The sequence below is a fragment of the Olea europaea genome, unplaced genomic scaffold (assembly GCF_002742605.1).
Source record: "Olea europaea var. sylvestris unplaced genomic scaffold, O_europaea_v1 scaffold239, whole genome shotgun sequence".
Classification (NCBI taxonomy): domain Eukaryota; kingdom Viridiplantae; phylum Streptophyta; class Magnoliopsida; order Lamiales; family Oleaceae; genus Olea; species Olea europaea.
The window spans coordinates 498958-522640 of NW_019242055.1; the positions used below are offsets into that span (position 1 = coordinate 498958).

The 23683-nt window shown below is 36.2% G+C and overlaps 1 protein-coding gene across 2 annotated transcripts; it reads right to left on the reverse strand.

Annotated features, from left to right (window-relative positions):
• Positions 1-1954: 1954 nt before the first annotated feature.
• LOC111381898 (SCY1-like protein 2) lies at positions 1955-22579 on the reverse strand. 2 transcript variants are annotated; one of them, XM_023005746.1, is made up of 15 exons: positions 21852-22579; positions 16206-16310; positions 14991-15101; positions 11124-11306; positions 8657-8783; positions 7848-7909; positions 7533-7619; positions 6976-7062; positions 5971-6084; positions 5098-5226; positions 4593-4655; positions 4168-4329; positions 3955-4073; positions 2946-3811; positions 1955-2915 (listed from the first exon to the last, which is right to left on the reverse strand). In XM_023005746.1, the coding sequence occupies exons 1-15, from the start codon at positions 22344-22346 to the stop codon at positions 2899-2901; spliced, it is 2727 nt and encodes a 908-aa protein (XP_022861514.1). In that variant the 5' UTR covers positions 22347-22579; the 3' UTR covers positions 1955-2898. The 2 variants fall into 2 exon arrangements, with proteins under 2 accessions (XP_022861514.1, XP_022861513.1); XM_023005745.1 differs by having other exon boundaries at positions 1955-3811.
• Between the last annotated feature and the right edge of the window lie 1104 nt (positions 22580-23683).

The window sequence follows — 23683 nt, forward strand, 5'->3', positions numbered from 1 at the left end:
GATTGGAGGCCAAATCCCAAAGTTGATTACAAACCCGTTGGCAACAAACCAACTACTTGGAGTAAGCAGTATGATGAGAAGAAGAGGAGTAATTTAACACCTCGAGGTTGCTTTATTTTCAAAGGACCACATCTCATGAGGGATTGTCCTGAGTTGGAATCATTGGCATCTATTTCCATTTTGAAGAGCAAATCGGAGGCCATAGATAGCCAAGATGAGGATGAAGTTCGAATGAATTCATTCCAGTTGTTTAATGCTATGAGTGTCGAAACAGTTTCTGTGGGGATGGAAATACAACAACTGTTAGGGATGCAGTTTGCGGAAGTCCTTGAAGATGATAAGGACATTATGCTCGCGGAGTTGCCGAGGGAACTACCGAAAAAGAAGGAAAGTGTGGAAACATTGTTAAAGAAGTCCGAAATTGGGTGCACGAAGGTTCAAAGCTTTGACAAGTGTGGGGACACTACAACCAGAGGAGTTGTCCATCCGAGGAACCAAGGCAGAGGTGCTGAGGGTGAAGGTTGGTGTCGAAGGTGGCATGCAAGAGGTTGCAACGGGACGAGGTGCAAGGGGCACTGTGGAAACCTGGTCATCGAGGAGATGGTGCCGCAAGTTGGGAGAACTTTAATGCCCAGGGACGTGAAAGACAATGCAAGGTTGCATGAGGATGCACCGAACACGTTTCGCTACGAGGACGGTAGCGGATTGAGTGGGGGAGAATGTCACGGATCGCAAGGTCATGACTTGAAACTTGGCATAACACGGGAATGTCATGGCACAAGGTGGGAAAATGAGATAGATTTATGGGAAATAAGGTCTATGCTTCGGCGATATATGGCGATGAGGGTGTCGCCAAATTCAGTGGGGGAGTAACTTACGCTACGCGGTCGCGTTCGATCCGTCCCGGTAGGGATCGCAAGACAATGTGGGTAATGCGTTTCAGAAGGACGGAACAGCTTGCGATAGGGGACGCAGGCAAATTCGGCAAAGGTCGCAGGTAGACTCGGGTTGGGGATGCATAGATGATTTTGGGGCAGAATGCAGACTGCCTAGATCGTGCAATTTTCCAAGGCGTTAATGAGGTTTTTCTAAGTCCCGATCCAGCCATTTTGGGAGGAAAAATATTTGAATCTGCGGCCAGATATTTTGAGGATGCAAGTGGGTAACTTGCACAACTTGTCCACTTGCAAGTTAAGCGCGAGTTATATGCAAGCTAAGCACGAGTTGACAAGGATAAATATCAACGATGCAAGCTAAGCGCGAGTTGTATGCAAACTAAGCATGAGTTGGCGACAACTTGCAAGGCAAGTTGTAAGACAATCCTCTTGAAGACAACTAAGAATGAGTTGACGACAACAAAGAATGAGTTGACGACAACTAAGCACAAGGTGGCGACAACTAAGTACGAGGTGTAAAGTGGAATGTTAAGGAGGTTTAAGTTTTCCTATAAATAGAGATGGAGTCTCATTTGTAAATGGTATGTAGTGTATGTAGTAGATGGTAGAGAATGTAGAGTGAAGTGAGTTTATTCTTTCAAGAAAGATTGTAAAGTTTTTTCCTTTCATTTATACAAAGAAAGTTTCCCCATCTTTACTTGTTTTCCATATATTACTTACTTCAAAATTCTCTTCTCAACATGGGTATAATTTAACCTCATTGGTTAGATTATTTGTGGGAGTGGAAAGACTGACTTAACGTTTTCTCGTGAAATGCGAAAATTGTAGAACGTTAAGGCCGCACGGTTCTAGTTTGTTCGGGTGTAACGAAACTAGGTCCGTGACACCGTGCTCTCATACCAATTACTTAAAAATTTTCCTCTCTTCAATAATGACCAACAGACTTGCATACGCAAAAAGAAGACGCATAAATGATAAAATATAAACCAAGGAGAGAAACAAGACTATGAACACAAGAGTTTCTTGTTTTGGGATCAAAATACTACAACCAAGGCAGAGAATTAATCCCCAGTCAGTGTACCAGTCTACCATATAAGAAGATATTACACAATGGTGGCTTTATACAAATCACCAGCACTCACCACTCAACCGAGCTTCTTCAGAAAAACTCACAGAAAATTTACAACGATGGTGTACAGAACTCTCTCTCACTATCTTACTTTCTCTTATACAGTATATGATCCCCCTCACATCAACTCATCAACTCCTAGTCCTATTAATGGACACAGGACCAAAGAGATTTACAAGCAATGTATATATGATTCTGTTACAACTAATAACAGCAATTCTGTTACAATTTTTGAGGATCCAACTGATTGCAACTCACTTAACTGATGAGTTTAACAACCAAGTCAAGAATCAACATCTTCTTTACACAAATATTCAATATGAGAGAAATTTCAAAAGCATCAATTGTATTACCTTTTCCTGAACCAATGGATGAAGAATACAATGAACTTCCTTGACAAACTATTTATAAATTAAATACGATCATTAAGGAAAAAGAAAACAAAAATTTGTCCAGAAAGAGTACAAGCAGCCGCACTCTGTGACGAGTAGAATCACAAACTATTATGCTACAACCTGCGAACAACTTGAATTAGGCACTAAGAGGGTGTTTGACACCCATTTTTATGGAAAAATGAATTTTTAAAAATAGTAGATTGATGGAGAATGTGGGGATGAAAAATAAGGAAAAGTTTTTGGTTTCCGTGTAACATTATTTTAATGAAGAATGTGTTGTTAAAACAAAGAGAGAAAAATGAATTTTGATAAAAATGAGAATCAAATGGAGCCTAAATGTATCGACGTGTTATGTTTCTCTTGTTCACCTCGAACAATTGCAATGGACGAAGTAGAGTCGAGTGAACTACACAACTGTTGATCTGTATTTTACCTTAGCACTTAAATCTGGAAACCGTTTACGTTGTCACCACATAAACTACAGCAAGTCCAGTACAGGCGGCTGCTCAGGCAGAGATTTCCCCTGACTAGGCCGTGATGCTGAGGTGCTCCCAAGTTGTCCTTGAATTCCCCTTCCCCGTCCTCTCCCTCTACCAACAGCAGTTGTTGGAGGTGGAGCGAGTCTTAGTGCAGCTTGCTCACTCTTGTTAGAAGCAAAGATTGAGCCAAGATCCGCTGCTTTCTGGGCGGACAAACCAAGAGTTGAAGCACCATGATTTTGGTTCAGATACCCGAAAGAACTCTGCACACTGAGTCCACTGATAGTGGATGAGGTACTACTACCATGAATCTGTCTCATTGGCTCAACAGAATTTTGAGTGCCAAATGCCCACGAACTCAAACTATCAGTCGAGGTTGCATTATTGCTTGAAGAATATTTGTTGGCAAATGGTGCTGCCATTCCATTGATTGAAGATCCAGAAAGGGTTGTCGTGCCAGGTCGAGGTGGCCAGTTGGCAAAAGGATCTATATCATCAAAACCTGCATCTGAATAACCTTTATTTTCATTGAGCTTCCCAGGGTCGCCTAATTGAGTCGTAATGCCTGATGAACATCGATGTGGCCACTCAATATCAACTGCAGGACATGAAGATGGCAGTTGTTGAGAAGCTGAAGTCAATGTCAAAGACGACTGAGAATATCCAGATGTTTGAGCTTGCTGGCTTGGAACGACTGGTTGAGCATTTGAAATTGTAGAGGAAGACAAGGGAGCGGTTGAAGCTCCCCTGGAAGGTATCCAATCTTCATCCCATGATGGGCTGTGTTTCGTACTAGATGAGGTAGCAAGTGGTTTATTAACTAGTCCAGGAAGAGGCCCATCCCCTGTAGGTGGTGGTGTCTCTGAAATTCCAGAGTCCGTCAAAGTTACTCCTCGCTTTTCTTCTATCTTTCTGCAAAGGACACAAAAACATAACTCAGCACAGCATAAATGCACATACACATTGAGCCTCTTACATTACAAGTCAATCACCAATAATATATGGAATTAGGATCCAAATCTATGTAGAGAAGGAAAGATAGCTTTTAATGTTACCTCAGCACATCCTTGACAAAAAACATGTACTTAGCGAACTGCTGAACATTTAATTGCTGAGTAATTAGCAGTGGTATCAGTATTGGAAGAACATGCTCTGCTACAAATTCAGTTCCAAACTGCAGAGAGAGGGTTAAAACAAAAAATAGGTGGGTGAGAATATTAAAATAAATGTTCATACATTCAACGAAGTTGCCTTAAAACGTTTTATACCTGCTTCAAAATTGAGGTTGCTACTCCAAGGGTACACATTAGAGTTGGAGCAGAATGATCAACAGCAGTACATCGTTGGATCGTTTGCAAGATATCTGAAACACCGTGCTTATCCAGCATGTGAACCATATCACCTAGACATAATAGAGCATTCACTCTCACCTGACAACAGAAGCAAACCTTGACTTCTAGAGTTTAGACTAACCGATTCACTCCAAGGAGTGCCCACTTCAACGAAAAGGAAATAAATAAAAAGTAAAAATGGTAGAAGTTGATTGACTTAATATGGCTGCTTCGCATAAAAATGAACATAACTTTAGTACTAATAACATGTAACTTCCTAAAGTTACTCTTGCCTATTTCAAGAAACTGTAGCATGGGGGTGGGCAGTCAAAATAAAGATATATGAAGCACGGACAACATACCGCAGCAACAGTTGTTTTAAGCGCCAGGCCATGAACACGGGGCAAAATTGCTTGTTTCACTAACTGCAGGAAAGGTTAACACAGAAAAAGGTGAGATTTTATAATATACCAAAAATAATAAACAGCACACTAGACCAATATTATTAAGACCAAAAATGAATCTGTACGTGACGATTGCTGATGGGAAAATTCAACAGAAAAAACTTAGCTGAAAACTTAAGAGGGACAGCAACCCGTGGAACAATGCAATCGTATACTTGCAGTTAAATACATAAATGATTTGGCATGTATTGTTATAATGATATAATATCATATGTGTCATTTTGTGAAAGCCTTATGCCTCGTAAGTTTATTGTTAGTTAACAATTTTAAAAAATTGAGTTTTGCAACGTACTCAAAAATTGAAGAATGAACCTAATAGTCAACTAGAGGTAAAGAACATAATATGATCTGTCTCACCAGTCCACATATTTAAGAACCACCAATAAGAAGCAACTCGAGTCACCTGAACATCAAGTTTCTTTGCAAGCGAAAGAGTCTTTCTAAGAACTTCCTCTTGCAAGCGTGCATCAGTTTCATCATAAGCTCGAGCGAGCATGGGCAGGACATGGGAAACCAGGTGCTCCTGACTAGCCTGCCGCAAGAGAAAAACAAATGAAGCTAGAAATACAAGTCACAAGGATAAAACATTAACAATAAAATAAATCTAGTTGAAAGGATACCCATCAAGTTAAAATATAAGTAACGCATGGAAGTTATTACACCACCTTTGCTTTATACTCCAGAGTTTTAGGCTTCTAAAGGACAAAAATGTAGAAAAGTGATGATGTTAAGATAGACGTGTGGTCATAGTGGAATCGAAAAACCATGAAAAACAGATATACACTAATAACGGAGATTGGAGGTAGAACTAGTTGACGATAAATTATGCAAAGGACTGTCTAAGTGGTTAGGGTCATGTCCCATTTAGACTCGAATAAATTCTCATTCACATGAGCGATGAAATCTCATCATAAAAAGTAAAAGAAAAGAGAGAAGTAAACAAAAATTAGCTCCTGTTTGGCACCCTTTAAAATTTTAAATTATTTGCTATAATATCGTTCTCCACCACACATTTAAATAATAAAATATTCTACACACAAACCAATAAAGTTTCTTTAATTTTTAACCACACATTTTCCCAAAAAATAATATTCCATAATACATTTTACCAAAATTTCTCTTTATAATGGGGTAAAAAATCAATATTAGAACGTTCCAACTGGCTGAGAAAATTAAAATATTTATTTCAGTAAATGTATTTCTCAAATAGGAAAAATCAAGTGTATAACAGTTATAACACACATCAATGGCAAGCTAACACAGTAACTTTAGTTACCTTGTTGATAATAAGCTCAGCATGCTTCACAAGTAGCAGTAATGTCTCACCAGCGGCCTTGTCCAGGACTGGAACAAGAGATGGTAAGGTTGATACCTCAAAATCGTTTTTATCCTGTAATTATTTTACAGAAATACCACCACAACCTCCTTAATATATTAGTGTTGTAAAAGTCGAGAGAGATGGCTACTGATTAAACTAGCACAGTGATGCGGCTGCATCATTATCTTATTCATCATATAATACTGTCAAATGGTATTTTATGGATGTACATTACCTTCCCCTGACCACACTTCCATAAGCATAAGAAATTATGCACCGGGCAATACAACCAGGAACAATGAAATTAAAGAAAAGGCTTGGAGAAATATTATAACCTTCAACTTCAAACATACGTACTAGAAAGCAATAGTACAGAAATATATATGAAATCAAAAAACGAATATAAGCTCATTGAAAATAATATACACATAGGTCTTATAAGCAATTTGTCTCAATAAATGCAACATTTCAAATGCAAAGATTAGAAATTAACTTGTTCACTAAAAATATATTGAAGAGATTACTTTCCCACAGAAGGGTTTTACTCACTAAAAACATGTTGAAAATTTACCATGTTTCACAGCGTAAGAAATAATATTTGCAAGTGATTCAGGTGTATGACCAGAAAACTCTTCTCTACCTTTAAAGTTACATCACAAAAGCAGTAACTTTGACATTTTTGCATTTTCTAAACTAATGGTCAAATGTATTAGGAATTACAAACTTAGCCCCAGTATCTCCAACAAACTCTGAACATTTTAACAATTATGTCTACATATAGAAGTTCTTGGTATCAGCTATCAGGTCATGCATTACACAAGAAATGCACGTGCGCAGACACAAAAATAGTTAGATCAACTCCAAGTTTCCAAAAGTGGGTAAACTGTAATTTTAATTGACGACGTGTAATTTCTTAACATACCAAAGGAACTTTTACAGTTCAAAGATAACTAATCAAATTACCTGAGACTCTGCTATGGTCAGAACCATAGGTAGAATCACTGGCTGCATTACCAAATTTCGAAGCTCTGCACACAGAGGGGGAAGAACCTGCATTAGTCAGCAAATCGGAGTTCAATTTGCCAAACCTTCATAAGAGGCCAAGGACTAGACTTATTATCACACGTCAAAAATACAGCGATTGCATCATCAAAGCCATCAAAACCAGAAATTAGGGAAATGGATGAACATATAATCTCGAGACATCATTCTTCCGAGGGGTGTTGGGAGATGGGCTCAAGAGCATTAGAGTTAGGATATGGAAGACAATTACATTGAATAATTGTATTAAATCCCTAACTTGATTCCATATCTAGGTTGTTCAAAATGTAAAGGAAGTAAACGAAAATAGTCATATCAGAGAATATAAGTTTCAATAACTGTACTCACTTATCATCTTACTGCTACTATTCTAGATTCCAAATAAACAAGATGACAATTAGTTCTAGACACTATACTTATGAAGATGATCAGCAATACCGTAAAGCAGGATCATATAAATAGGATGCAACATCTCGAACCTTATACCGCAATACACGGGAGTCAAAATCCTTCCGCATGTCTGATAATGCTTTTAGAAACTCTGATTTCTGCATGTTATCTCTTTCCTGCAGGCAAAAAAGGTCATCTCACATTCCATTATCACCAAAATTGCATCATGTAACATACGCCTCGCAGCTGGGCCATCCTGGACTTAATTGGTGAAAAGTATGAAATGAATTGATTTAAAAAAAAAAAAAAGAAAGTCATAACAAAAAGAAATGGTAATGGAAGATTTGTCCTAGATGTGCAAATCAAAATCAGGTGGAACTTTAATGCGAAAAATGATTGCATACAAGCATGTGATCCAGGAAGCGGAGAGCACGCAACCTAGTATCCTCCTGAAAAAAAGGTGAGCCTGCAAATATGAACACATTTTCAGTGAAAAACATATTTGTAGTAGATGTATTTGTCAGTGTGACGACTTAGAAAACTTTTAGCATAAGAAAACTTTTAGCACTAAAGCCAATAGATAAGACTAGACAAATTAAAGCCATAGATAGCTTAAATACTATTGTTCAATGCGTCATTCTTTCCATTCAGATCCTAAAGAGCAACTGGGCATGCACAAAAAAAGCCCGGCTTTAGCTGAACATTTGCTGACTTCATCTGTAAAGATCCTTAAATATTTTAACTGTGAGGTGCCAAGACCTTAACAAAGAATGCAAAACAGATTTTCTTCATCATTACCTCACTTTTTCTTATATCTATGCTTATTATTGTTGTTTTTTGCTGCAAGTGTGGTATGAAGCAGTCAGATGAATTGCTCTTTATCAAGCATTTTTGTTCTTAAAAGAAACAAGCATTGCATTAGAATCCACGCATGCATCCTGATGTAGACTATCATCCATCGATTGCTGCACTAAAAATTTTGCAACACACTACTTATCTTGTCATAGGATCATATAGAGTTGCACCTTGCAAAGCAACAGACCATATGAGAACCCCCTCCCCCAACGAAAAATTAAAGGATGAAAAAGGAACAGGAAGGAAAAATAAAAAATAAAAAATTAATGTGCATTAACTTGTTCTACAAGCCTTTCTCCTAATATATCAGTACATCCTACATACAAGGTTATAATATTCAGAAGATGCACAGCCGTACCCGTAAAATCCATGGCTGATGGCCTGAGAGCCTCATTTGCAGAAAGCATTCTCTGTAACTCGGGCAACAGCTCCCTTGGAATGGAAGAAAAAGCCTCACTGGATAAGTAAGTCAAACTATTCATGTACTGCAGGAAAGTTGCACAAGAAACACTACTATTAAAACAGCAGACGAACTTATAGGTAACAAATTTAGAAAGGACGCGGGACAACGCTAATTGCATCTATTTTAGGAAAACTACATCAAAGAAAACTTCAAATCAGAGGGACAACTTCAGTAAATCCAGATTGCAACCAATGCCACAGAATTTCAGCATAGTTGAACAACAACTTACACAAGGCATTATTTGAAAGATCTGAAACGAAATTAGATATCATGAAATTTAGAATGTATGTATGAGATAGTGAATATATCTAGAAATCAACAACATAACTCAGAAATTCCATGAAATCATAATCCATAAATTAATTAGAATGCAAAAACCAAATCTTCATACTTTTGAATCTAGATCTGTTTAGATGTTTCATTGGGTTTACAGATCTCAAATAGTATTCAAATCCCTAGTATTCAAATCCCAAATTACACTGAAAGGGATTTGAATACATGTCAAAATCCAACCATTATGCAATCTTTTACAGATCCTAATGGAACCAATTTTCATGATTTTCAGCAATCTTTGACATGATTTTGATGTAATCTTCAGTGGACTCGTTGAACCATTATCCAAAATTCTCATCTTCTTGGGATATGACAGTTAATTTTAGTCGATATACTTAGACATGAGAGAAATGCATGAGAAAGTAGATCAATAGTGTTTCAACATAATCTTTGCCAAAAGCCAAAATGCTCTGGCCAATTACATTTATACAGACACTTAGATGCACATATCAAACACTGATCACTTCTCATACGCCACCAGATATCGACATTTTTATCCAAGCTGGTGTTTGGAGTAGCTTGAGACAAAGTTATACCCAGATTAGTATAATCTGGAGTAATCTTGCAATATAGGAAAATTTCTATAGTTTGTTCCTGCCATAAAGACAGGTTTAGGGCGGATTAACTGATCGCATGCATATAAAATGGAGAAGCAGCCCCAAGCAGCGAAAAATTGAAAGCAAAATAAGTATGTTTAATATCACAGATGGAAGACTAAAATTAATTTGCACATTACTAATTAAATTGTTAAAATAGGCAAATGGGGGGTTGAGTTACTTTAGTCATAAGTAAATAAGTAAGTCTTAGAGTAAGTAATTAATCTGTAGGTCAAAATTGAAATAAGTTACCCACACATATAAGTACCTAATAAGCAAAGAAGTTATAACAAATAGCTTTCTTCATTAACCAAAGATAAAAATAAGTTATTTATTATGACAATAGTAAGAGCTACTCATGAAAATTAACTTTTACTTACAGAGTAAATAAGTATCAAGAAAAATCGGCCTAAGGCAAGGCCTCGGCAAACCGGTTGATCAGGCACTGGTTTTTCAGGTTTAGCAGGTTAATTTTTTATTTAAGAAAATGGAACTTCTTAGGCCCAATAACTAATGTCAAAAGAAGTTAAAGACCCAGAAAGTTATTATTTTCCTACCATTTATTGCTCTCTGTTATGGCTAATTTCTTAACCTTTTCCCTTTTATGTTTTTCAATGTGGAAATATTGTTACAAACAGAACACCCTACTTCAAGCATTTTAACACCTGTTGGGAATACTTTAAGAAATAAAGTGCAATTTTTTATTTGAAAAATTGAATAAGAAAATTTGAACCTCAAAATAAATTATTTCTTGAATTTGATTCTTCTTTTCATTTTACTTCCATTTTTTCTTTTTAATTTTGAGTTTCATTTTTTTAACTAAAAATTACTTTCAAGAAATGAGTGATGAGTAAGTAGGTAATACTTGTGGTTCATACGGAATGTGTGATTAAAATTACCGTTTGAATTTGAAAGTGACTTTTTAAGTTTTCAGTAAAAAATATAAAAATAAAACCTGAACAAAGTATAAAATACTATATAATGAAACTTGAGCTCTATCTATGTTTTATTTCTATTGAGATTTGAAGCAGACATAATGAAAATTAAATGTAGCCAAGTTTAGAAGTCTTTTATCTACATATATTAATAAGTTTTTAAAAATTAACTTATTTTCTCAAAATCTTGCTGTATATTTATTTATTTATTATAACCAGTTCGAGTTTTGAGCCTTAACCCTTTCTCTTTTCCGGGTCAATGCCCAGGTGGGTTTTCAAAACATTGAGTATAACACTTCCATTGATTATATCCAAAACATTTTACTTGTTTCAGTGATCAAAAGAACTCAGAAATCCCAAACAGGCTGCACACTTTCCTAGTTTCCACCAAACTGTATGCCAGACAAAATTAGCAAGTAACAATTATTTCTTATTGTCAAGATGAACCAAGTTATTTTAATAATACTTGTAAAATATCTAAAGAAAAGAAGAGAATACCATCTTCACATTATTGTGGCAATCAAACAAAGGCTTATGCGCAATCAAGTGGTAGGTCAGACATCCAAAACTGAAAATATCAGAGGAGCACCCAACTGATGATGTTTTACTTCGAACCAGTTCAGGGGCAGTGTAGTTTAATGATGGCTGAAGAGGCAGAACAGAATCTTCGACATCGTACTCCTACAAAATTCAAATCGGATTAGAATATCAGCTCATATATCATTCATCTTTCACATTGAAACCTATAAATTTGTTTTTTTAATAAATCAAATCAACCCAAACTTTGAATAATTAAAGAGTTTGAAAGCTCATAGTTTTACATAATTAAAAGAGGTTGAAAGCAGAAATAATTTCTGTATTTTTGTTTGTACTGTAGCTAAGCAACAGCCCTCAATTTATAATACAACTAAGAAAAGGGAAAAAGGAAGGGTATTTCCTAAATTAAGAGAGAAGAAAGTCAACCCAAATTAACATCACAATTACAGAGTGACTAAGGCGATATCTAAATATGGTAACTACAATTATATTGTACAATCTTCCATATTTCTAATACTTCCCCACAAGTTAGATGGTAATTGTTGATCATTTTCAATTTGCAAATGAAACCATCCAAACTTTGTCGAGTTAATCCTTTGGTGAATTTATCTATGCTTTGTTATTTAGTGTGGATATAGGTCATGCAAATAACTCTATCTTCAACCTTTTCTTTGATGAAGTGTTTGTCCACTTCTACTTGTTTCGTTCAATTGTGTTGAACCAAATTAAAATAAATGTTGATGGTTGCCTTGTTATCACAATAGAGTTTGATCGGAAGTTCTACTATGACTTGTAGTTCTTCCAAGAGTTTCTTTAATCGTAGTCCTTTAAATATATTCCTTGCGTAACTCTTTTGAACTCAGTTTCAACACTACTTCTTGCATATATTTTGTTTTTTACTCCTCCAATTTGCATTTGTTTAACCTACCCAATTTGCATATGTGAATACTTCTACTTTCTTGCTTTCATTCTTCTTGAAGAATAGTCCTTTTTCAAACGAGCCTTTGAGATATCTAAGAAATCTGTATAGTGATTCTCTATGGATCTCTTTTGGACAATGCATATGTTTGCTTACCACACTTACTGCAAAGTTAATGGCAGGTCTAGTATGAGATAGGTAGATCAATTTTATGACAAGCCGTTGATACCCGTCCTTCTCAACTCGATTTCCAATGCTTCCTGTTTTCCTTCCTACATCAATAGGTGTGCCGCTTGATTTACATCCAAGCATGCATGTTTCGGTTAGGAGTTTATGAATTTTTATTTATTTATTTTTTTTTTGTGAAACACTGATACCTTCTTTAGATCGTGCTACTTCCATTTCTAAGATATATCACATTTGTCTCAGGGCCTTTCACTTCGAATTTAGTTGCTAGACTTCTCTTAAGTATTTCCATCTCCCATTTATTATCCCTAGTTAGGAATATAACATTGACATATACAATTAAAATAGTTTTGTCCCATTTTCTGATTGTTGAAAAAAAAAATGGTGAGTTCTGATTGTCCCTACTTGTAACCTTAGTCTTTCAACACTTTAGCAAATCTGTCAACCATGCTCTAGGTGACTGTTTTAAATCATACAAAGATTTATTGAGTTTACAAACCCAATTTTTCTCATTCCATTTATCAAAACCTAGTGATAAGGTTATGAAAACTCCTTCCAATTCTACATTAAGGAACACATTTTTAATGTCGAGTTGTTGAAGATGTTAGTCTAAATTAGCTACTAAAGATAATAAAACCACTCGGATTGTATTCAACTTTGCACTGGTGCAAACGTCACAATTTAGTCAATGCCATAAGTTTGTGTATCCTTTTTGCAATAAAACGAGCTTCATATCATTTTATTATTCTATCAGCTTTATACTTCACATTAAAGATACATTTGCAACTTACAGATGTCTTTCATCTCGATAAATCCACCTCCCTAAGTTTCATTTTTCTAATGTCCACATTTCCTCCATCACTACTTCTCTCCATTTGGATATTTTCAAGGCTTCCTGAATACTCCTTAAAATATTTATACTATTAAGATTAGATTTAAAAGTACGAAACCCTGTAAATAGACCATTATAATATATGAGTTTTGAAATAGGATGGAATAGGGTGGAAAGCACATGATTGAGTTTGTTTCCTAAGTGAGATAGGCAGATTGCTTGTAATATCCCAATTTTTTTTTATTACTAGTCATTAGATTAAAAATTAGGACTTAAGTGCTCTATTATTAAAGTTTAATGACCTTATTAATTACTAGCCAATAGTTTGAAGGCCTAAGTGAAGAGTTCATTTGGAAGTTAAATGAAATTATATATAAAATATATGTAAATATATCAATTAGCCATGATTAAAGATTATTTATTTGACCACATGATTATTCACCACATTTTAAGCAAAGTAATTGCTTCGACCACATAAACTAAGGTAATTGATTTAACCACATGCATTATCTACACCAAGATTCAAGCCAAGTCAATTGATTTGATCACATGATTAAAGGAATTGATTTAACAACTTTCAAGACAATGCACCAATTATACTTTAACCATGCCTAACATCCAGCCATTTTCTTACAATTTTCTATACATAGTCCAAGAACTTGCACTATAAATAAGCATTAAACTCAACATTGGACGATCTCTCACCAATTATTTACATTATTCCTCTCTATCTCTATCACTTTGTCTCAACACTTTTACTTTCTCGTCTTTTTCCTATTAAATATAGTCATATACTTACACAATCACACAACCCGACACGCGGCTCAAGGATCTTCCTCCAACAATCACTTCTTCTATCATTTTTGAATTGTCAAGTGAAAGGTAAGTGTAGTAGTACGAATTGTTCTTTCATTATTTAAATTACGGAAATTCATGTTATGAGTATGATGATTCGGAAATCCAAGTTATGATTATGATAAGGGTCCTATATATGTAAGTTCAAAGAACCGGAATTTAGTAGCGCTTTGCATGGGAATTATAGCCACGAAGTTCGGATTTTAATTTCCATGTCTCCATATGTATGTTATGATTTTCTATAATTAAATATGAGGTGCAAATTCGTTATTACTCATTTCCTAAGATTTATATCTCACATGTATATGTTAAAAATTTTTATAAGTAACTAAAAAGGGCGGGTTCGAGGCGAACGGAGGTGGATTGTACTTGCATGGATAAAAATCAAGAATGATGTTTAAGTTAAAGATTTTAATGATGTTTATAGGTAACTAAAAAGGGCGGGTTCAAAAAATATTATGTTTTTCATTGTTTATAAAAGTATTATCTGGCGGTACATGTATTTCTATGTGTATTATAACTAAGCAACAGCCTTCAATTTATAATACAATGGGAAAGGGAAAAGAAAAAGGGAACGGAATATTTTAAATTAGGAGAGGAGGAAATCAACCTAAATTAACAGTCTAATTACAGTATGACTAGCTAAGGCAATATCTAAATATGGTAACTACAATTATATTGTACGATCTTCCAGATTTCTAGCGGTCATATTTAAGCACCCAAGGAAAATATTGCAAACAATGTGGTGAAATACTGTGCATTATGTAAATATTGATCAACTGCTTTCTAATCTAAGAAGAAGCTCCAAGGAAAGGAATAAAAAGAAATAAAATGACACATTTTAGTTCATCGATAATGTCAACATTTCCGTTCAGGAATACTTCCAAATACTAAACCATATTGATAAATATAGTATAAAAAGAAGATTCAAATTAACGACACAGAGATTATAATCAGCAATGTATCCAAAAATCAAGGTGGGGGGAGATTCTGATAGAAATAATATGTTTTCAAGGACAAAACGTTCATTACTCACAGCAAAATGAAAAGACTGCACATTTGCAGAATAATTTGATGACTGATCAATTGATATCGCAAAACCAAAGCCACCAAGCTTCCAGGCTCCATTTGATGTAATCAGGACTGCCTGCAACAGAACAATGGCCAATATTTTTAACATATGATATCCATATCCTACGAGAGGAAAATAAAACCAAAGCCCAGGTGGTAAAACAGTCTAAGGAAATGAAATATTCTAATTCTATTAGTATCCTTCAGTATTGAGCAACCGCAAAGGCTTCTGTTTACTATAGGCACACTAATTGTAAAATAAAGAGCACCTGGCATTGAACTGGCATTAGAATAATACAAATATCTAGATCTGCATGCATACAAATATTAGACGTGGACAAGGTTCCCAAGAAACAATTCTAATTTCTATGTACATGTGACGAAAAGATTCCAAAGAAACATTTCTAAATTATATCCAATTGTTGAAACATAGATATTCACTTTCAACAATTCACAGCAGAGCAACAATATTATAACCAATTTGTCACTGCCAACAAAATCCAAATTCATTTCTGGAAGGTTTTATATGAGATGCTCAAGTTCCAAAAGTTTTGCATAATACAAATCATTAGATAAAAACTAGTAACAATAAACTAACTCTTATTAACAATAAATTTTGGTATGGCTACATTAATCCTTTATGGCCGCTCCATTAAATCCATCACTACAGCAATTGGAGGATCCAAAAAAGTTAGATGGTTAGTAACCTCGTCAAGCCATCGGCTTTAAGAATAAAGAATTAGCTAGACACAGAGCTTTAAATCTAATGAATGAGAACCAGAAGAAACGATAGACTTCTTTAGGCCCGAACACAAGAAAAATGTAGAACGGTATTAAACAATTCGAATACAGCTGACAACTGAGACGAAAGTAGGGTGAGATGATTGAGCTACTGTAACAAGTAACAACCATACCCTTAAGTTTTCTTACCTCTAAATCTTACCAATGTTAAATAGTTAAATCCATATAGCCACTTTCAACATATCCACACTATCATTAGTTCATTACTCTTTTTTCTTCACAAGATCATGCCACTAGTCTATTAAACATTATGAGAAAAAGGAAAATATTTCCTTTGGACACAAACACACAAAATAACAAAGAAAGGGAAACAACGACAGTATTAAAGGTTCATATGAAACTGCATACAAACAAAAATAAAGAAAGAATAATTGGTAACCTCAGGTGATAAAGCCCGGTGGATGAGACAAGCATTGTTATGAAGGAAACCCAAGGTTTCTGCAATCTGGAGAAGTCCATGCTTCACCTCCAGCAGTCCCATTTCCTGCACAAATTGAGGTCGGAATGAAAGTGCATTCCTCAAACATGGTTTCTAAGAGAGAGTTGCATAAGAATTTGTTGTTTGCCAACTCCTCAAACTATGTTCAACTTGTGGCACATCAAACACCAAAGGAGAAGAAGGGGATTCTATCTCCAAAACAACCAAGCACTCTAAAGGTGTAGAAACAGTCGAAAGATGTTTTAAGGTCACTGAATTAAATTTGATATAGTACATTGTTTAAATTTATACCGAGAGTTGATGGCATATATTTATAACAATGATTGGCCAGTGCTAATTGGATAGACTTAGACGCAAGGCTCAGATAAAGGACAAGGACAAGGCACAACATGGAGATGCCTCACATTAATTGGCAAAATGTAGGATATAACATCCTAGCAAATATTGAATAACGAAAATGATGTAGAATCAATATACTGATCAAGAAATAACCACAGTTAGAAGGATAGGAAGAAATAGGCAACAAGAAAGGGCGGGGAGGAACGGAGAGAATGGAGGAAGAAAACCGGAGGAGAAGAGAACAAGAGGGGAAGGCGGGAGAAAGCAATGCTAATTTTCATTCAATTCATCATCTTCATCAACTGAGTTTTGCCAGATTAATTACAAACCTTTAAATAGAAGAAAACAACCCTAAAGCATAAGGGCTTGGGCCAAACCCATATACAAGCCCAATAAAATATAAAACCTAAATAAATAGACATGAAACATAAATAACTGGCCCAAACAGACGGCCTAACAAAGGATGTCCGCATCAACTCTCCTGGGAGAAAACTCGACCCTGTCGAATGGTTAAATCACAAAATATTGCTGTCAAATGATATCCTATTCATGATTTTCACGTTGGAACGATCACGGTGGCAAAATGCTACTAAACCGTCTAAGGGAATGTCAATCAAAATATCGGACCCAAAATAGTAGAGTAGAGCCCAAATTGAAAATCAAATTACCACACAATTCCAAGCCCATAATATTAACTGAAGCACAGCCCAATCTAAAAGTCAAGTGCTGAATTTTCTCTCTAGCCCAATCTGCGTGATGGTAAATTGGGGATTGAGTGGAGGTGAGGTGTCGATGGCTGAGGTGATTATGGACAGCGTCGCTGTAACTATGAATGGCGGTAGGTAGCGGCTGTAGTGACTATAGGCTTCGACGTTGTGAAGGTGATTGGTGGTTGGTGTGGCTGTGGTGGTGGTTACAATTGGAGGCGACGGTTGCGAGTTAGATGTTTCAGGGCGTTGCGAGTTGCTCGAAATTGGAGGAGACGATGGAACTTGAGGTCGTAGGGTGGGTGTTTTTTGGATTTGGAACAGAGTGTGGTGCGATTTGTTAGCTAGATTGAGCAATGGCGGTGGCGTTTGATGTAGAACGGGTTGATGAAGGCGACAAATTGAGCCGAGTAATGGGCTAGATTGAGTTTGTGAACACTACTGGTGGGCGTGACTGGCGGCGATTGGTGTTTGCGCACTCATACTTGCGATTTTTTTTTTTTTTTTGATGAAAAGGAAAGTTACCGATTATTGTGAAGTTTCCGTCAGTTGCTATCTTGGAGTTTGAGACATCCTGGTTAATGGAAGTTATGTGGCTTGGGTTGATTGCCGTAATTTCAGGGTAGTGGGATTACGTGGGATGCCAGTAAGTAGAGGTTGTCGATGGTGCCGGAACCAGGCAGAAGAGATTGCGATTTTCTAGTGGGAATGTTGTTGTAATTTGGGCCGAGTAATGGGCTAGATTGAGTGGATTAAGTGATGATTAGCTGGGGCAATGGGCTTGGTGATTTTGGGGATTAAGTTGGGTTGTAGGTATGATAAATAACATGGGCTCAGTAATTGGGTTTGTGTTTGGTTATTGGGATGTGAGGAAGTTGGTTAGAGGAATGGCTGTGTTGTTGGTTTTGGGTATATGGATTGTACATTTATAATTGGAGAGTGGGCTAAAGGTTCATGGGTTTTAACTGCAGGAATGATTGCATGATAATGGGCATTCGCAGTTGTACAAGGCGGTTGGGTGGTGTTACAGTAGTAGTAATGGATTTTGGGACTATTTTCAGATTATGGTGGCAGCGGTTAACCATACGCAACAGAAGTTTTTTTGATGAAGGGAGATAGTGTTCTGAGAAAGTGAGCCAACCCGTAAAATTGTGAGATGGTATAGATTAAGCAGGTGATTGGCTTGAAACTAAAATCTTTGGCTGAAAAAGAAAAACCCAGATCCCCTTTTCAACATTGTCTTCAGATTAAGAATTTCCAGAAAGTGTATGGTCTCCATGATGGTCTAGAACTCAAAATTAAGTAGCAATCTGATGAAGGGAAACCAGGTTTGGCTCTGATACCAAGTTCATGTAGAATCAATATACTGATCAAGAAATAACCACGGTTAGAAGGACACGAAGAAATAGGTAGCAAGAAGGGGGGAGAAACGGAGAGAATGGAGGGAGAAGACCGGAGGAGAAGAGAACAAGAGGGGAAAGCGGGAGAAAGCAATGCTAATTTTCATTCAATTCATCATCTTCATCAACTGAGTTTTTCCAGATTAATTACAAACCTTTAAATAGATGTTTTAAGGTCACTGAATTAAATTTGATATAGTACATTGTTTAAATTTATACCGAGAGTTGATGGCATATATTTATAACAATGATTGGCCAGTGCTAATTGGATAGACTTAGACGCAAGGCTCAGATAAAGGACAAGGACAAGGCACAACATGGAGATGCCTCACATTAATTGGCAAAATGTAGGATATAACATCCTAGCAAATATTGAATAACGAAAATGATGTAGAATCAATATACTGATCAAGAAATAACCACAGTTAGAAGGATAGGAAGAAATAGGCAACAAGAAAGGGCGGGGAGGAACGGAGAGAATGGAGGAAGAAAACCGGAGGAGAAGAGAACAAGAGGGGAAGGCGGGAGAAAGCAATGCTAATTTTCATTCAATTCATCATCTTCATCAACTGAGTTTTGCCAGATTAATTACAAACCTTTAAATAGAAGAAAACAACCCTAAAGCATAAGGGCTTGGGCCAAACCCATATACAAGCCCAATAAAATATAAAACCTAAATAAATAGACATGAAACATAAATAACTGGCCCAAACAGACGGCCTAACAAAGGATGTCCGCATCAACTCTCCTGGGAGAAAACTCGACCCTGTCGAATGGTTAAATCACAAAATATTGCTGTCAAATGATATCCTATTCATGATTTTCACGTTGGAACGATCACGGTGGCAAAATGCTACTAAACCGTCTAAGGGAATGTCAATCAAAATATCGGACCCAAAATAGTAGAGTAGAGCCCAAATTGAAAATCAAATTACCACACAATTCCAAGCCCATAATATTAACTGAAGCACAGCCCAATCTAAAAGTCAAGTGCTGAATTTTCTCTCTAGCCCAATCTGCGTGATGGTAAATTGGGGATTGAGTGGAGGTGAGGTGTCGATGGCTGAGGTGATTATGGACAGCGTCGCTGTAACTATGAATGGCGGTAGGTAGCGGCTGTAGTGACTATAGGCTTCGACGTTGTGAAGGTGATTGGTGGTTGGTGTGGCTGCGGTGGTGGTTACAATTGGAGGCGACGGTTGCGAGTTAGATGTTTCAGGGCGTTGCGAGTTGCTCGAAATTGGAGGAGACGATGGAACTTGAGGTCGTAGGGTGGGTGTTTTTTGGATTTGGAACAGAGTGTGGTGCGATTTGTTAGCTCGATTGAGCAATGGCGGTGGCGTTTGATGTATAATGGGTTGATGAAGGCAACAAATTGGATTTTGATTGTGAACGCTACTGGTGGGCGTGACTGGCGGCGAATGGTGTTTGCGCACTCATACTTGCGGTTTTTTTTTTTTTTGGATGAAAAGGAAAGTTACCGATTATTGTGAAGTTTCCGTCAGTTGCTATCTTGGAGTTTGAGACATCCTGGTTAATGGAAGTTATGTGGCTTGGGTTGATTGCCGTAATTTCAGGGTAGTGGGATCACGTGGGATGCCAGTAAGTAGAGGTTGTCGATGGTGCCGAAACCAGGCAGAAGAGATTGCGATTTTCTAGTGGGAATGTTGTTGTAACTTGGGCCGAGTAATGGGCTAGATTGAGTGGATTAAGTGATGATTAGCTGGGGCAATGGGCTTGGTGATTTTGGGGATTAAGTTGGGTTGTAGGTATGATAAATAACATGGGCTCAGTAATTGGGTTTGTGTTTGGTTATTGGGATGTGAGGAAGTTGGTTAGAGGAATGGCTGTGTTGTTGGTTTTGGGTATATGGATTGTACATTTATAATTGGAGAGTGGGCTAAAGGTTCATGGGTTTTAACTGCAGGAATGATTGCATGATAATGGGCATTCGCAGTTGTACAAGGCGGTTGGGTGGTGTTACAGTAGTAGTAATGGATTTTGGGACTATTTTCAGATTATGGTGGCAGCGGTTAACCATACGCAACAAAAGTTTTTTTGATGAAGGGAGATAGTGTTTTGAGAAAGTGAGCCAACCCGTAAAATTGTGAGATGGTATAGATTAAGCAGGTGATTGGCTTGAAACTAAAATCTTTGGCTGAAAAAGAAAAACCCAGATCCCCTTTTCAACATTGTCTTCAGATTAAGAATTTCCAGAAAGTGTATGGTCTCCATGATGGTCTAGAACTCAAAATTAAGTAGCAATCTGATGAAGGGAAACCAGGTTTGGCTCTGATACCAAGTTCATGTAGAATCAATATACTGATCAAGAAATAACCACGGTTAGAAGGACACGAAGAAATAGGTAGCAAGAAGGGGGGAGAAACGGAGAGAATGGAGGGAGAAGACCGGAGGAGAAGAGAACAAGAGGGGAAAGCGGGAGAAAGCAATGCTAATTTTCATTCAATTCATCATCTTCATCAACTGAGTTTTTCCAGATTAATTACAAACCTTTAAATAAAAGAAAACAACCCTAAAGCATAATAACTTGGGCCAAACCCATATACAAGTCCAATAAAATATAAAACCTAAATAAATAGACATAAAACATAAATAACTGGCCCAAACAGACGGCCTAACAAAGGATGATCATTAAGTGTTAAGTTTGATGCACGAGTAATAAAGATTATTATTTCTTTGATGATTATTAGGATGTCCGCATCACTAATGTCCCATCTTTGGATTGCCAAATTCAAAGTTTAATATAATTCATCTCAAAGAAATGATTGATCTACAAATAGCTAAATCTACAAATAAAATGGGATGGGCTCAGTTCCAAGTGTGTCAAAATCCTACATATAGAATTCAAATTGGCCTGACTTCAGTTACTATACATATTACAAATTTCTAAATGCCATTCTACTTCAAAAACCAAATAAGGGTAAAAAACACCGCATTGTCAACTTGAGGGAGGAAAGAAAAGAAAAACACTCAAATTCAAGCTCGAAATTAGAAGGGCACTTCTCGAAGTACTAAATCCATCCAAAAATGATCCATCAATTCTAAATTATCAAATTTCTAAAGTATCCACAAAACCAAAACCAAAACCAAAACCTGAAACTCTGAATTGAAGACCATACCATCCCCCTGAGCTCCTTAGGCACTTTGGCTATATTCTCCACATTCCCCAGTGCATTAGCAGCCGATGCAAAAAGTGGTTCAGTGACCATAGCCATAGCGTTCTTGCTCTCATCCAACGCCTGGACAACGTGAACAACTCCAGGATGCCGTAGCCTCACAAGCCGGGCAGCATCGGCCCGAATCACGTCCAGGAACGCGTCCTCAGCGGTTTTCGAAAGCCCAGCCTTCTGTCGGGCCTCCGCCAGGATCCGCTTGTCCAATATCCACACGCAGACGATCGGATACACTGCCGGCAAGTGGCTGTCACGTGACTTAGCGGAATAAAGCTTCCAAGCCAGACCCGGCCCGGCTGAGCCTATCTGGTCTGAAAGCTCGTAGTCCTGTAACGCTCGAGGTAGACCGGTGACTTCTTGAACCGTGGTGTGAACAGTTTTTTCTATTACTGCAGAAGCCTTTGCGAAGGCCTGGCTCAGAGTCTTCATATTCAGGGACATGGTTGGGATTTCCTAGTGTGAATAAACTTTCTTTCAAGAATGATAATTGTGGGGGCGGCTGTACTGATGGCGGAGGAGGCGGTGGCAGAGGAAGATCGAAATTTAAACGTTCGAAGTCCGATCTCTCTCTGATCAGACGATCGAAGAAATGTATGCCACCGTTGGAAATTCAACTATTTTCATCGTTAGGCCATCACCTCCCCCAAAATTTGCACCAAATTTTACATCAAAACAAAATTCAACTGAACTCCAATCATTACTATAACCATTTTTTTCCCTTTTTTTATTCCTAATAATTTATTTATTTAAAATATTATTTATTTAATTATTTTATAAATACATAAATTACCAAATAAATAATTACATTAAATTACGAAAAAAAAATAGATTCATTAATAAATATAAAATATATAGTTCAATTAATAAAAACATTATAACAACAAAAATATTAAATCATGTCATAAAAAAATAGTGCAATGTATTTTGAATTTGAATAATACGATATTATGAAATCGCAAAATTTTTGCAATTTAATTCTCGAAATTCATATGTCCTTGTTTAATATATTTCATTTTAACTTCAAGAAATAATCGTCTCTGTCCTATTTTAAATTTTAAATTTTTTCTTTCTTTTAATTAATTCATTAATTATTATTTTTTACATTTTAAAATTTATTTTAAATGTAAATAATAATAATAATAATAATTTATTATATTAAAAATATATAGTACAAATAACAAAAATACTCTTAATCAATTTATTTGAGATACGCAAAGCAAGAATAAAAATGGCATTATACACTTTGCACCAAAATTTGGTGCATTTTGGTGAAATGGTGTATACATTGGAGATATCCTTAACACTAGTTTGCCCCATTTTCTCAAATTAAAATGTGTAAAATAGTTTTTTTTTCTTTTTTTAAATGAGTAGTTGAAAATAGAAGGAAAAATTTTCAATTTATGTGTAATATTATTTTATGAAAAAATATATGATTGAGAATCGGGGAGAGAGAAATAAAATTTAATTTAATGGGGACAAAACGGTATTTTTATGTAAATAAAAATCAAAAGAATACTTAAATATCTTAATTTTATCACTATACAGTTAAGTGGTCTATGACTCTGTATCATCTGAAATACACCAGAGATTTTATGGTTAGACGATTTTTTACTCCTATGAGTTTATCGACGTATCTAAACCTTATAGAAAACAATAAATTTATCTCACAAATACTCGAACTCGTTGATCTGAAATATCAAATATAAGAAAGGACGGAATAATTTAAAATAACTTTTCAAAATTTTATTAAATTCAATTTCAACTAATTGTCATAAAAC

What these genes read in the sequence shown, in the direction of transcription:
- LOC111381898 (XM_023005745.1), bottom strand. Translation starts at nt 22,346, where the DNA reads ATGTCCCTGAATATGAAGACTCTGAGCCAGGCCTTCGCAAAGGCTTCT. An exon ending in TTAAAACAACTGTTGCTGCG is followed by an intron (nt 4,330 to 4,592) that starts GTATGTTGTCCG and finishes TTCTGTTGTCAG; the next exon opens with GTGAGAGTGAATGCTCTATT. An exon ending in TTTGTCAAGGATGTGCTGAG is followed by an intron (nt 3,812 to 3,954) that starts GTAACATTAAAA and finishes TGTCCTTTGCAG; the next exon opens with AAAGATAGAAGAAAAGCGAG.